The sequence below is a fragment of the Motacilla alba genome, chromosome 19, assembly GCF_015832195.1.
Source record: "Motacilla alba alba isolate MOTALB_02 chromosome 19, Motacilla_alba_V1.0_pri, whole genome shotgun sequence".
In the NCBI taxonomy this organism is placed as follows: domain Eukaryota; kingdom Metazoa; phylum Chordata; class Aves; order Passeriformes; family Motacillidae; genus Motacilla; species Motacilla alba.
The window spans coordinates 384,792-397,285 of NC_052034.1; the positions used below are offsets into that span (position 1 = coordinate 384,792).

Consider the following 12,494-nt stretch of genomic DNA (forward strand, 5'->3'; position numbering starts at 1 on the left):
AATTAGTGACTGTGAGGCCCTTAAAGAAGGGTCGGCCTGCTACTTGCACAGGTAGGAGTTGTTTTGCCTCTGCCTCTGAGAGAGTGTAGTGCTGCTCCTTCCCTGATGAGACAGAGGAGTGAAATTGGCCCCCATGGCAAGGACCCGGCCCACACTGGGCTGGCTACTGCAGGTGTTACCACCAAAAGAGAGGTCCCTGGTGTTACAGCAGGTGTTCCCCACCAAAAGAGTCTTGTTTGGGGTCAGGCCTGCTTTCAGGGCAGCCCTCAGCCCCAGGTGAGGAGGTGTCTGCAGTGGCATTGGGGAATGCCTGTCCTGCCTCCTGGTGTGGGGCTTTTTTAAAATATTTTTTAAATGTAAGTTCTTTCCTTCGTGTTTGTGCTCAGTAACCAAAGTCTGTGTGCACCCTGCAGGTCAAGGACTGCCTGGATCACACGGTGCTCCCGATGGATGGGGCGACCTTGGCTGAGGCCATGCACCAGAGGGGCATCAACATGCGTTACCTGGGCAAGGTGATCAACTTCATCAGCAAGACCCCCGGCCACGCACAGCTGGATCACATCTTTGTAAGCATCAGGCTTAACATCAGACAGTTCAAACCACTCTGGCATCATCTGTCCCAAGGAGATTCCCACTTGGCCAGTTGTGTAAAAATACACAGCTTCAAAAACAGGGGAGGAGGGAGGAGCACCTGTAAGTGGTGGCTGGGGAGGTTTTTTTTTTCCAAATCCTTAATGGTTTTCATAATGTTAGGAGCTGTGAGTATCTTTTGGGATGGAGAATTGCTTCAGGGATTCCCAAATGTAATAGTGAGTAACACGGTTGGATTTTCAGCCATGCATTTTTTAAGCCTCTAAGACACATCTGGGCTTTGGATCAAACTCTGAAGTGTTGTGAGTGTGGCTGCCCAGGAGCAGGCAGGGGCTGGGCTGTGGCAGCCCCTGAAGCACTGCTGGAGCTGTGCTGAGCTGCACCCGTGGCTTGTGGGCACAGAGGTGCCAGGGGCTCCTCACTGGCTCCAGGAGAGCTGTCAAATGCTTTTGCAGTTCTGTGCTGCAGGGAGAATAGTGTATCTTCTGCACATATTGCTAAAAGACTTTCAAAGGCCCAGTGTATTTTTCCATATTCTTGCCAAGGCACTCAGTCTGTTCTTTATTCCTTTGGGTAGAAAATTGGAATCAGTGAATTGATCACTCGATCAGCCAAACACATCTTCAAGACGTACCTCCAGGTATGACCTGCAATCTGACCTCTTGCCTCGTATGTCCTCCCTAATGACTTTTTTCCACAAACAGAGCTGTGTGGGGTTCTCCTCTCATTAGGCACTTCTGGGGGTTGCATGGCAACGAGAAGTACAAGCTCATTAGCACTGAAATAGGTACAGGCCTGTATGTAAGGGAAAACAAGTTCCCACTTGAAGAAAGCTTTCCCGGAGAGCAATCATTCATGCTTTTCCTCCCCAGATCCTCACTCATTATGTTGGAGGCTTTTAAAAGTGAAATCACAGCTTGTATTCCTTGTCATACTTTTCCCTCCTAAACAGTGTTGCTTTTGCCCTTCTAAGAAGCCTTTTTAATTGGCTCAACACTACATGTCCTTGTTCGTGTTCACACACAGCCTAGCAATACACCTGGCTTGGTTCCAGTGCCAAAACTTTCTTTGCACTCTCTGCTTTCTGTGTCCCAGGTAGCAGCCCAATATTTATGCCTACACTACATTTCTGTGTGTGGCATACACTTAATCCTCCATCACTGTAACTCTGTCTGTGCTAGTGCCACTTGCACGTGCTGCCCTCCTGTCCCTCCTGTGGCAGGTGGCCCTGTTTGTGTAGGACTGGGTGTGTGTGAGGCTCGGGGTCGGAGCAGTGCTGTGGGATGGCAGTGTCTCTCCTGGCTGACTCTGGTGTCTCCCTCTAGGGTGTGGAGCTGTCAGGTTTATCTGCTGCCATCAGCCACTTCCTCAACTGTTTTCTGAGCTCCTTCCCAAATCCCATTGCCCATCTTCCAGCTGATGAGCTGGTCTCCAAGAAGAAGAATAAGAAAAGGAAAAACAGGAACCTTGGCAATGCTGATAATACTGCGTGGGCAAGCATGACCCCTCAGGAGCTATGGAAGAATATTTGTTCAGAAGCAAAGAACTATTTTGATTTCAGTCTTGAATGGTAAGTGGAGCAGGTGACCCTGGCTTGTCCCTGGATTCACCAACCTTCTGTAGCTCTTCTTCTTTAACAGGACCTCCCTTTTTTATTTGTTCTCTTTTTTGAATAAAATTTGTACCCTCGAGGGACTTACACAGATCTTTAATGGAAAGAAATTGGGCAAAGAGTAGGAAGGGGGAAGTGAGACTTTGAATCAGATGAAACCTATGATGAAAAGGCAGCCATGAAAAGCAGAGGAGGAAGGGAAACCTTTCCTAAGGGTACAGAAGGGATCAGAAGGTGAGAAGCAAAAGTAGTATAGTCAGAAGATACTTGTCTGTATCAACAGTGATTTAGGCTGAAGGGAGCTTCTGTTCCAGAAAAAGGACAGCTGCTCCTGTACATGACCAATGATGGGGAGTAAGGAAGGGGCACCTTGTGAGTGCTAAACTGGAAGCACCAATGAAGTGGCCCAAGAGAAAAGCCATGGCTAGTTGGATAAACCAACTTTGGCAATTGGACAGCAATCATCCCCTCATGACAGGGACTGCTCGCTCCTCACTAAGAGCTGAAGGTACTCAGCCCAAACTCTGCAGTGTTAGCCCTTGGTTTGGGTTAGACCTGGCTGTACAGGGACCTGTGCCTCAGGTACCCACAACGGAGCAATGGCCTTGAGCAGAAACCCCCGAGAGCTGAAGCTTGTGTGTACTTTCTGCAGTGAGAATGCTGACCAAGCAGCTGAAGTGTATAATCTACAGAAAATCACCCTGCTCCGTGAAATCTCCCTCAAAACTGGAGTCCAGGTAAGATCCACATCCTCCCTCCCTTGCCATCGTGTTCTGTAGTGAGGAACATGAAGAGTAAGTGCAGTGTGTTCTGCAGGCACAGCATGAGCCCCTAAAGGCCTTGGTGGTGTTGGTGTTGGAATACAGGTCCCAGCTCTGAGAAACAGATTTCTAAGCCGGTTCCCTCTTGGGGTAAACTGGCTGGCACGTCCCTTGGAAGAACAGCCAGCCTCAGTACAATTGCACTGCCTTCTTGCTCCTCTGTGGGCTGTGGGACAACAGCTGGATGAGCTCTCCTGTCACGGGTTCAGTGTTGTCACTGTGGTGCCATTTTGCCATGCACAGGTGGTGGTGCACACCTCCATCTGACCTTGGAGAGTTCTGTCCCAGGTCATGGTACAGGAGATGTTTTGACTGTGATTCCACATTCAGAATTTTGCCCCTTTTCTTGCCAAGTGCCTATGGAGTGGTAACTGTGCCCTCCACTCTTTTTGATCCCTCCAGATCCTGCTGAAAGAGTACAACTTCGACAACAGGCACAAGCCCACGTTCACAGAAGAGGATATTCTTAACATCTTCCCTGTAGTGAAGCATGTAAACCCCAAAGCCTCCGATGCTTTCCACTTCTTCCAGAGCGGGCAAGCAAAAGTTCAGCAAGGTACAGACCCCATGAGGCTCTGCCTCTCAGGATGATCACTGGTAATGGGAAGAGCAGGGTATGTGGGGCATGGCCACCAGGACACCGCTGCCAACCCTGGTTTGGTGGAGAATCCTGGTGTCCAAGACCATCTGGAACACTCCTGCTATAAAGCCAGCAGCAATGAGCAAGGATGGGTCAGGGCACTGATATCCTGCCCCGAGGATACCCCAGATACCCCGTGTCTGTGCATCCCACCATTGCCCTCACTTCCCATCTCCAGCAGTGTCAGAGGTTATTTTTATATATGTATATATGGATATACCTTCTTTCAGGTTTCTTGAAGGAGGGCTGTGAGCTCATCAATGAAGCCTTAAACCTGTTCAACAATGTGTATGGTGCTATGCATGTAGAAATCTGTGCCTGCCTGAGGCTGCTAGCTCGGCTCAACTATATCATGGGAGATTACTCAGAGGTGAGCAGGGGCTCTGAGGGGATCTCCTCAGTGCTCTCATTCCTTCCCCAAGCTTGCTCAAGCTCACAGCGTGGTGTGACTTGCCCTGGGTTCTGTTCTTTCTGTTCAGGCCTTAAGCAATCAGCAGAAAGCGGTGCTAATGAGCGAGAGGGTCCTGGGCATCGAGCACCCCAACACCATCCAGGAATATGTGAGTATGGGGAGCTGGGGGAGCAGCAGCACCTCGGGGGTCTGCCTGCAGTCTGACAGCCTTAGTTCATGTCTGCAGCTGGAAAACAGTTGCATTTTCCTCTCTTCTGCAGCTTTCTTTCCAGAATTCTCCACTTCATCATCTTTTATGATCCTGCAAAGTGAAAAGCTGAGTGTGTCCTGTGTGCTCACTATTGACCTGCTTAACCTAGGTTTCTAGTGTTTGCTGCATATTTATTTAGATATATTAATTCTCCTGGCTTTGGCCCAGGGCTTACGTCTAAAACAAAAAGAGGAAAGAATCCCCCCCAAAACAGTCAGAATATGACATACATGTGCAAGTCAGGTTGGAAATAGTCTGTGAGGGGTGTTAAGAGAAACTGAAATAAACCCACAGCTTCCTCAGTGCTGTGTCCTCAGGGACGCCTCAGTGGGGCTGTGCATCAGCCAGCAGACTGCATTTTTCAAAGTGACTGAACCAGTTTCCTCAACCAGTGAGGAAAACTTCTTATTCGTGTGCAGCTAAGGAAAGATGTGGAGAGATTAGTTCCCGTTACATTAATGCTGGGTCCCTTCTCTTGACCTAGATGCACCTGGCTCTGTACTGCTTTGCAAACAGCCAGCTCTCGACAGCACTGAACCTGCTGTACCGTGCACGCTACCTCATGCTGTTGGTTTTTGGGGAGGATCACCCAGAAATGGCACTCTTAGATGTAAGTACTTTGTTTAAGGGTCTTCAGGTTCCTAACCTCTGAGAAACCCCTTGGCCTTTAAGATGCCCACAGGATGGCTGTTTAAAACAAAGGGTCAGGCAGTGCTTTTCCTCCCTGGGTTGTTACTGGTTGGTGCCACCAGATGAAGGAAAAGGAGTTTGACCCTTTAGCTGGGAGGGAGGGTCAGCCTCTGTGCTGAGCTCTGCGCTGGGATACTGCAGATGGTTTGAGGCTGTAATCCTTAGGAAAACTCCTTTGTTTATTATGTTCTTGTTGCACTGGCATAAACTGGAGAGTTTGTTACCTCCCTTGTGCCTGGATTGTTTGTGTGGGGGACCATGGTCCCTGTCACGTGTTACTGCTGCAGGGACTGGCCAGGGTCACAGCCCTTCTGGCAGTGACACACCTGTGGGCTGCTGCTGCTCACAGAGCAGGAACTGTAGTGTCAGTGTGTCTTTCCCAATGCCTGCTTGGCTTCTCTGTACAGAACAACATTGGCCTGGTGCTCCATGGGGTCATGGAGTACGACCTGTCGCTGCGGTTCCTGGAGAACGCCTTGGCCATCAGCTCCAAGTACCACGGCTCCAAGTCTTTGAAGGTTGCACTGAGGTGAGGCAGGGCGGGGTGCTGGGCTGGGTCCCTGCTGTCAGGGCAAGCACACTCACCGAGCACTCACATGGGAGGGTCTGGCCTTGAGAACTGCCTATTCAGTCTTGTCCCAGAGCCGAGGGCATGGGGCAGTATCCAAGTTTGTCATTGCAAAAGATGGAGATCCGTTGTTCTTAGGGTGAATTGGGGGATCTGCTGTGATGCTGCTTGCTCAAAAAATCTGTCAAGATAAGCCTGGTCCCTGTGGACTCTCAATAGAAAAATATATGTGGGAAGTAAAGGTTGGAGAGCCTGTAAGGGAATTAGACTGGGAGACAGGGACAGTATGTTAAATGCTCATGTTTAATTGTTCCAGCCCTCAGGGAGGGATCTTTGAGAATCATTTAGTGTGCTTTTGTCTTTTGCCATAAAGTTCTGTATTTGAATAAAAACCCTGAATGGCTGGGACTGGTGACACCTCGTAGGATCTGCTCCCAGTGCCCACTGCTGCAGTGCTGGATGCCCTCTGTCCTTGAGTGCAGAACTGGTTCTGTCAGCCATGCATGGCCCACTCCCAGTTCTTGCTGTCACATTGCAGCCATCTGTTCTCCATCAGGCTGCAAATCAACCTGATTAAACACCTGCAAAAGCCTGCCTTGTTTTCCAGTGGCTGATGAATGTGCAGGCTCCAGAGAGTCTTCAGCTGTCCCTCAGTGGCACTGGGATGCTTGGAGAGACCCATCTCTTCCCTCAGAGAAACACTGCCAAACCCAGCAATTGCTTTTTCATTCCAGAAGCACCAAGGCCAACAGTCCAAGCCAAGTTAGCTCTCCCAGCTGGCAAGAGCCCAGAGGACTCAGGCCTGGCTCTGCCTGAGGGCTGAGGGCTGCAGCCTTCCTCTCCAGTTAATAAATCCAGCCCCAAGGTATTCCCATGGATGTGCCTCTCCCTTCAGTTCACTGTTGTGGCCTTCAGCTTGCCTGGGTGCAGGACAGAAGATGCCCAGCTCAGTCTTTACCTCTGTAGGTCCCTTCTCAGCATTCCAGCTAAAATCTAACCTAATTAGTGTAGTATTTGAATCCTCAGCTGGGTTGGAAGAAGTAACTCCCAGGGTGCTGCATTCAGTCTCCTTGGACACTCGTGTTCAGGCTTTCAGCCGAGACACTGATGGCACAGTCGTGCTTGCTGCAGCACAGAGGTGTTTCTTCTTCAGAGAAGTGACTCAGCCCTTTTCCTTCCCCCAGCCACCACTTGGTTGCCCGAGTGTACGAGAGCAAAGCAGAGTTCCGGTCGGCTCTGCAGCACGAGAAGGAAGGCTACACCATCTACAAGAACCAGGTGATGAGTGCCCCGCTGTGACTTGTGAGCTGTCACTGCAGGGCCGGAGCTGAGCAGTTCCACTGCAAACCAGTGCCCAGCCTGGGCTGTGGGGAGGCCTTTCCTACAAACAGCTCTGAGGAGATGCCAGGGGGTCCTTGTGGGGCCAGGGCAAGATTGCTGCCCTGTGCAGTGACTGCCTGCTGCTATGCCAGGAGTCTTTGCTCAGCTTCCTGCAGATGTGTCCCTGCTCTTCCCATGGCTGGACAAGTACTTCTCTTGTGGCACAGCCCCACGTTCTGGTGGGGCTTGGAAAAAACTGGTCTCTCTCATGTTTTGTGCCGCTAGTCTTTAAATACCAGCTCCAAACTGGTTTGGTAGTGAGCTCTCAGCCTGGCTGCTGCTCAGTGAAACTCCTGCCCCAGCCTGGGGCTGTCTGAGCACGTCTGCGGCTGCACGGGGTGACTCAGCTGAGCTGGCTGAGGGCACAGCCCAGTGTGGGGAATGCTGGAATACTGGTCCAGGTGGGGGGGATGCTGGATGCTGCTCCTGGAAGAAGAGCCCCGTGCAGGGAATGCTGCTCACCCAGCAAATACGCTCCCACTTGATGAAAATGTGAAATGGTGATAAGAAGGCTCCCAGAGGAACTGTTTTACTGGTTTTTGAATGCCAAGGCAGGTAAAATCCATTTAGCTGAGTTCCTGTAGGGATGCTGAGCTGGCAGCACCCGGGTGTGTTCCCTGGGTTGGGTCCTGCTCTCGCTTGTGATGTTGAGCCTTTTCTTTTCTCCCGTTTCCCGTCAGCTCGGTGAACACCATGAAAAGACCAAAGAGAGCTCCGAGTACTTGAAATACCTGACGCAGCAAGCGGTGGCTCTGCAGCGCACGATGAACGAGATCTACAAGAACGGCTCCAATGCCAACATCATGCCACTGAAGGTAACCCGGAGCCCCGGGGTCCTGCTCTGCCACAGCCAGTGGAGCCCAGCTGCTCCTGAGGGACACGGACTGTCAGGAGGGGATAGCTGTCCCTTCCCAGGCGGAACCCTGGCTAGGGCAGTGGCTCTGTCCCCTGTGTGGAGGCAGCACAGCGTTGCAGGGTGCCTGGGGAAGCAGCAGGGTACAGGACAGCTCCTGGGGTGAGCGCCTGGCACACCTGCACACAACCCTGCCCTGCTGCTGACTCACTGCCAGGCAGCAGGTTGCTCAACCCAGAAGTACTTCAGTTTCCTCATCCTCAAAAATGCTGTCATCTCTTAGCAGATGCTTTGTTCTCCTTCCAGGGATGTTGTGGTTGGGGAGGCTGGGCAGGGAGCGCAGAGGGGCTGTCAGGTTTACCTTACATGGAGCAGCAGTGACTGGCCTTGCTGGGCCAAACCCAGCTGCTCCTGCCTGCCTCCACACCTGGCAGAGTACCCGGCCTGAGCCATGGGTGCTCTCCCTGCCAGGCTGTGCCCCAGCAGATTGGGAAAGAAGGTTCCAGCTGCAGGGAGGACAGAGTGGGACAGTGCTCTGTGTGTGGGTGCTCTTCCTGTGGAGAACTGGCAACAGACCTGAGGAGTTCATGGCAATGAAGGGAGAACAAGGACCTGGAATCAAATAAAAGTCCAGGGAATTGTGGCCAGTGAAGAGGCTCAAACCCATAAAAACAGCACTGCCCTTGTCAGAATGCTTAAAGGAGGGTAGAAAAGCCAACAGGTTTTGGAGCTGGCACTGTGATGTATTTAACTGAAGTCCTGCAGGGTTCAGCTGGAGCTCCCTGCAGGGACTGGTGGGAAGCTCTAGATGGTGCTTTCCAGCTTACAGAGGCAGATAATGTAGGTGATGCCATCTTCTCAGCCGTTGGGAAAGGGACATGCTTAGCAGTTCAGAGTCTTCTCTAGGTTCCTAAAACTGCTTTTCCCTTGTGATGTAGTTCACAGCTCCCAGTATGGCCAGTGTCCTGGAGCAGCTGAACATTATCAATGGAATTCTCTTCATTCCACTAAGGTACAGTGATTCTTCTGGTTATGCCTTTAGAAATCAAGTCTGTATTGTCTTAGTTCACATGAGAGCACAAATCAGCTCTCAAGAATTTGTTTGTTTTAGCCAAGATCCTAATTCAGGCCTTGATTAGCATCATCAAGACCACTGCCAACAGCAGGACTATTTGATTTTTTTAATTATTATTATTATTATTATTATTATGAACTGTCTTTTATACTTCTAGTTGAAAATTTGATTGGGATGATGGTGGAAATAGATGACCTGAGCCAAGACTGTTGTTCTAAGGTTGCAAATAATCACTGGTGGTAGAAATGCAGCACTGGCAGCTGGAGGCTGCCTGGCCATCAGCGAGATGAACGCCCTGCTCTGCCCCAGCCCCACTGAGAGAGCAGATCCTGGTGCCTCCTTGTTCAAACCCAGCCAGCAGACCGGGCCCTGGCTGTGCTCGGGCAGGGCTGAGCTGTGGGGGAGGGAGGTGCGAGCAGTGTTCCCCCTTGAACATGACCTTGTCCTGGTGCTGCAGCAGTCCCACAGCCAGCCTAATGTCTGCTCCCCTTGCTGCTTTCCCCCTCAGCCAAAAAGACTTGGAGAACCTTAAAGCCGAGGTGCAGCGACGCCAGCAGCTCCAGGAAAGCATGAAAAGTGGGGAACAGCTGGAAGCAGAGGACAAAGCTGTGGAGGAGAAAGAGGCTGAGCCGAGCATGCCTTCTGCTGCCGTCCCCTTAACACAGAGCTCTGCTTAACGTGTACCTCGCTTTAAAAAAAAAAAAAAAAAGTTTAAACCACCCTTTTCTGAATCTGGCCCAGGGCCTTAGCTGCCCTCGGAGCAGCTCCTCCTTTTTGACAATGTTATTGCACTGGTACAATTAATACACAATGCAAAGAACTAATCTGAGCAATGTAATCTGTCTGCCCAAGCTTGTGTCTGCCACGCGAGGGGAAGTGGCCGGAGGCAGCACAGACCCGTCCTGGCGCGCGGGGCCCTCCTGCCGTGTGTGTGTCCGTGTCGTGTGTGTGCGCAGCAGCTGTTTCTACTTTGTACATATGAATTCCAAATGAACTGTCTGGAGGAATGTAACATTTCTCAGGTCATTTTTATGTTGACTAAGGACACTGCTTTGCTAAACCAGTAAAGAACCAGCCCCATCACTGCTCCGCGTTCTTGTAAAACGTGGATTCCAAGCCAAAAGATTGATTTCCCCCCAGTCACTATTCAAGCTTGGGCTGAGAACAGCCATATTTGTGTCACTGAGATGACTGAAGCCTGTGACATGTGGAAGTGGGGGATGTACAGCATTTTCTACATCAGGATATAGCCATGGGATCCCTTTAACCATTTTTTTCTATGTTTGGTTGGCAGTTTGGCAATTCAGTGGGGTTTTGTAACATTCACATTCTAATTTTCAAGGTAAAGATATAGATAGATATATATATATAGATATATATATATATAGATATATATATATTATATTCACTGTTCCACCTCTGCCTCTGCTTGCAGCTGAGTAACTTGGGATACTGTATCCAAAGAGTGAGGGCTTGATCTTCAAAAAAGCGCACAAACTTCCATTGCAGTGGAAACCCCAGTGCCTCGGTGAGGTGGGAATGCAGCAAATGAGGGCTGAGCTAAGGGCGTGAGGAGGGAATCACAGCCCTATTTAAGGGAGAGGGGAGGAAAATTCAGAAATGGAGACCTGGTACCATTTGCAACAGCAGCTGTTGACAGAGAGCTGAGGGCCCTGAACCTGACGGAATCACAACCAGAAAGTACCAGGTTTTGGGGAAGGGGTTTAAATAAAAACTGAAGTTCCCCCAGCACTGAAACCTCTGGCAAATACCTTTGCCTCTGGCGTTTTTGCACACTGGTTTTGGGACTGGCGCTGGGAGCTGCCATTGCTGGCAATGGACGGTACTGAATGGCAAGTGCCACTAAAGAAATCCTCCTCTCCCCTCCCACACACATCCTGTGGGGTTGTCACTGTCCTCAAGCAGGTAAGATGTGGCTGCTGCAGGCCCTGGGAAGCCGACAGAGTTGAATGTCCCGTTTTCCAAGCAGATCAAGCTGTAGAAGAAGGGCGGGCTGGCCACAGCCCCGCCTCTCCCTCCCTCGCGTTGTCTGTCCCGGACCGTGCCCCGTGCTAATCCGTGCTGCTTCTCTTACTGACCCTTGGAGCCAAGTGCTGTCCCTGTGCTCTGTACCCTCGGTTTCCTGTCTCACCCTACAGGTATTTGTAACTCGGGGCTGGGCGGGGGGAAGGAGGGAGCAGCCTCTGAGGTGCTGGAGGCAACAAAGCAGAGTCTTCACTGCAAATGAACTTGCTCCTATTAGAAAAATTCTGAATTTCCTGGAAAGCAATCAATAAATGACTACAGTGCATCTTTCCTACAAGATTTTTCTTTTACTAGTGTCTTACAGTCCATTAAAAGCTTTTTAAACTCTTGCAGGTATTTTTTTTGTTTCTTTACTGTTTGGTGCAAAGTGTTGGTACCAGCACTGGAGCCACCACTCCTGTTCCTTTCAGCAGGAGCAGGGGGGAAGAGAGCAGGACCAGCTGCCCCAGAGGCTTTAAAAGCTGTAAATCAGTACCAGAGTCACAACCCCAGCCCAGAGAGGGTCAGGACCCACAGCCTCTGCTGTCAGAATCCATTTGTGCTCAGGGAGAGGAGTCACTTGGCCCTCTCATCCCAGGGGAGATGTGGGAGCAGGGACACAGCTTTGGGGATGTTGCAGGCTGGTGAGTAACTGCACTTGCCAACATCTGTCTGTACCTCACTACCTCTTCTGGGTTCTGGGGGTTCTCATTACTCTGTTCACAAGCTCTTAAAACATGAGAGTAAAAACTGATCCAAACGGGCCCGGGACCCAGCTGGGCTGGAGGCAGGCAGGGACTCAACCCGGTCACCTGAAGAATGTTCCGTGCCCATCAGTGCTCCACTGGGATGGAAACACCTGCAGAGCTGCTGTCAGTGCAGCACTTGCCCCACGAGCAGCAACTCACCCAGCTAAGGGGGAAAATGAAATTTAACTGCCTGTACTGTTGTCTTGGCAACTCACACCTGAACCTGCCTTGCGCTCCCTGTGAGCTCACTGCTTGTGGATGAAAGAGGCTTGCCTTTCACCCTCACCCCAAAAACCACTTCTGTGCCACCCTGCCACCCCATCGGGGATAGCCCAAGCACGCACTGGCTCTGGCAGAGCCCAGACTCAGGTTTTCTCCCAAATGCAAGTGGGTCTCATCCAAATGTCCATCCCGTGTCTGTTCCCACTGCAAAGCACCACCCTACCAGCCGCTTCCGCAGACCGCAGCTGGCAGGAGTGCCCTTTCATCCTCTCCCCATATCCAGCTCACATCCATGCTCTTCCAGTATGAAGATGTGCCCATTCCAGTTCCAGCCACTGACCCATCTCTAAACGGTACTTGAGCAATTAGGGCCAAATCACAGGGGAAATGACACCAAAGCACACACAGGCACAAGACCCCAGCAGCAGAGCGGACGTGGCCAGATCCACGCAGTGCCTGCAGCTGCCCCGGGTGGCCCCCAGCCCAGCGCCGCTGCTCCGGGCTCAGCGGCTCCAGCCCCGGGCCAGGAGCAGCAAAGGCAGCTCCTGTCTGCGGCACAGAGAGAGGGGCAAGAGAGGGGAAAATCCCACCAAACCCAACCCCACC

General features: G+C 51.2%; 1 protein-coding gene across 2 annotated transcripts in view; it reads left to right on the top strand.

The window, feature by feature from the left end:
• The window catches only part of CLUH (clustered mitochondria homolog), a 32,504-nt gene extending 21,237 nt beyond the window's left edge, over window positions 1-11,267 (top strand). Inside the window, exons 14-26 of one of the 2 annotated variants that reach the window (XM_038157638.1) lie at window positions 414-566; window positions 1,169-1,231; window positions 1,917-2,161; window positions 2,856-2,940; window positions 3,427-3,580; window positions 3,895-4,034; window positions 4,144-4,224; window positions 4,811-4,936; window positions 5,424-5,545; window positions 6,769-6,862; window positions 7,645-7,779; window positions 8,756-8,829; window positions 9,401-9,618. In XM_038157638.1, coding sequence (XP_038013566.1) covers window positions 414-566; window positions 1,169-1,231; window positions 1,917-2,161; window positions 2,856-2,940; window positions 3,427-3,580; window positions 3,895-4,034; window positions 4,144-4,224; window positions 4,811-4,936; window positions 5,424-5,545; window positions 6,769-6,862; window positions 7,645-7,779; window positions 8,756-8,829; window positions 9,401-9,569 — 1,641 coding nt within the window. In that variant the 3' untranslated portion in view covers window positions 9,570-9,618. Of the gene's footprint in view, window positions 1-413; window positions 567-1,168; window positions 1,232-1,916; window positions 2,162-2,855; window positions 2,941-3,426; window positions 3,581-3,894; window positions 4,035-4,143; window positions 4,225-4,810; window positions 4,937-5,423; window positions 5,546-6,768; window positions 6,863-7,644; window positions 7,780-8,755; window positions 8,830-9,400 lie in introns of both variants that reach the window. The other variant, XM_038157637.1, reaches the window with a different exon arrangement.
• Window positions 11,268-12,494: the final 1,227 nt, after the last annotated feature.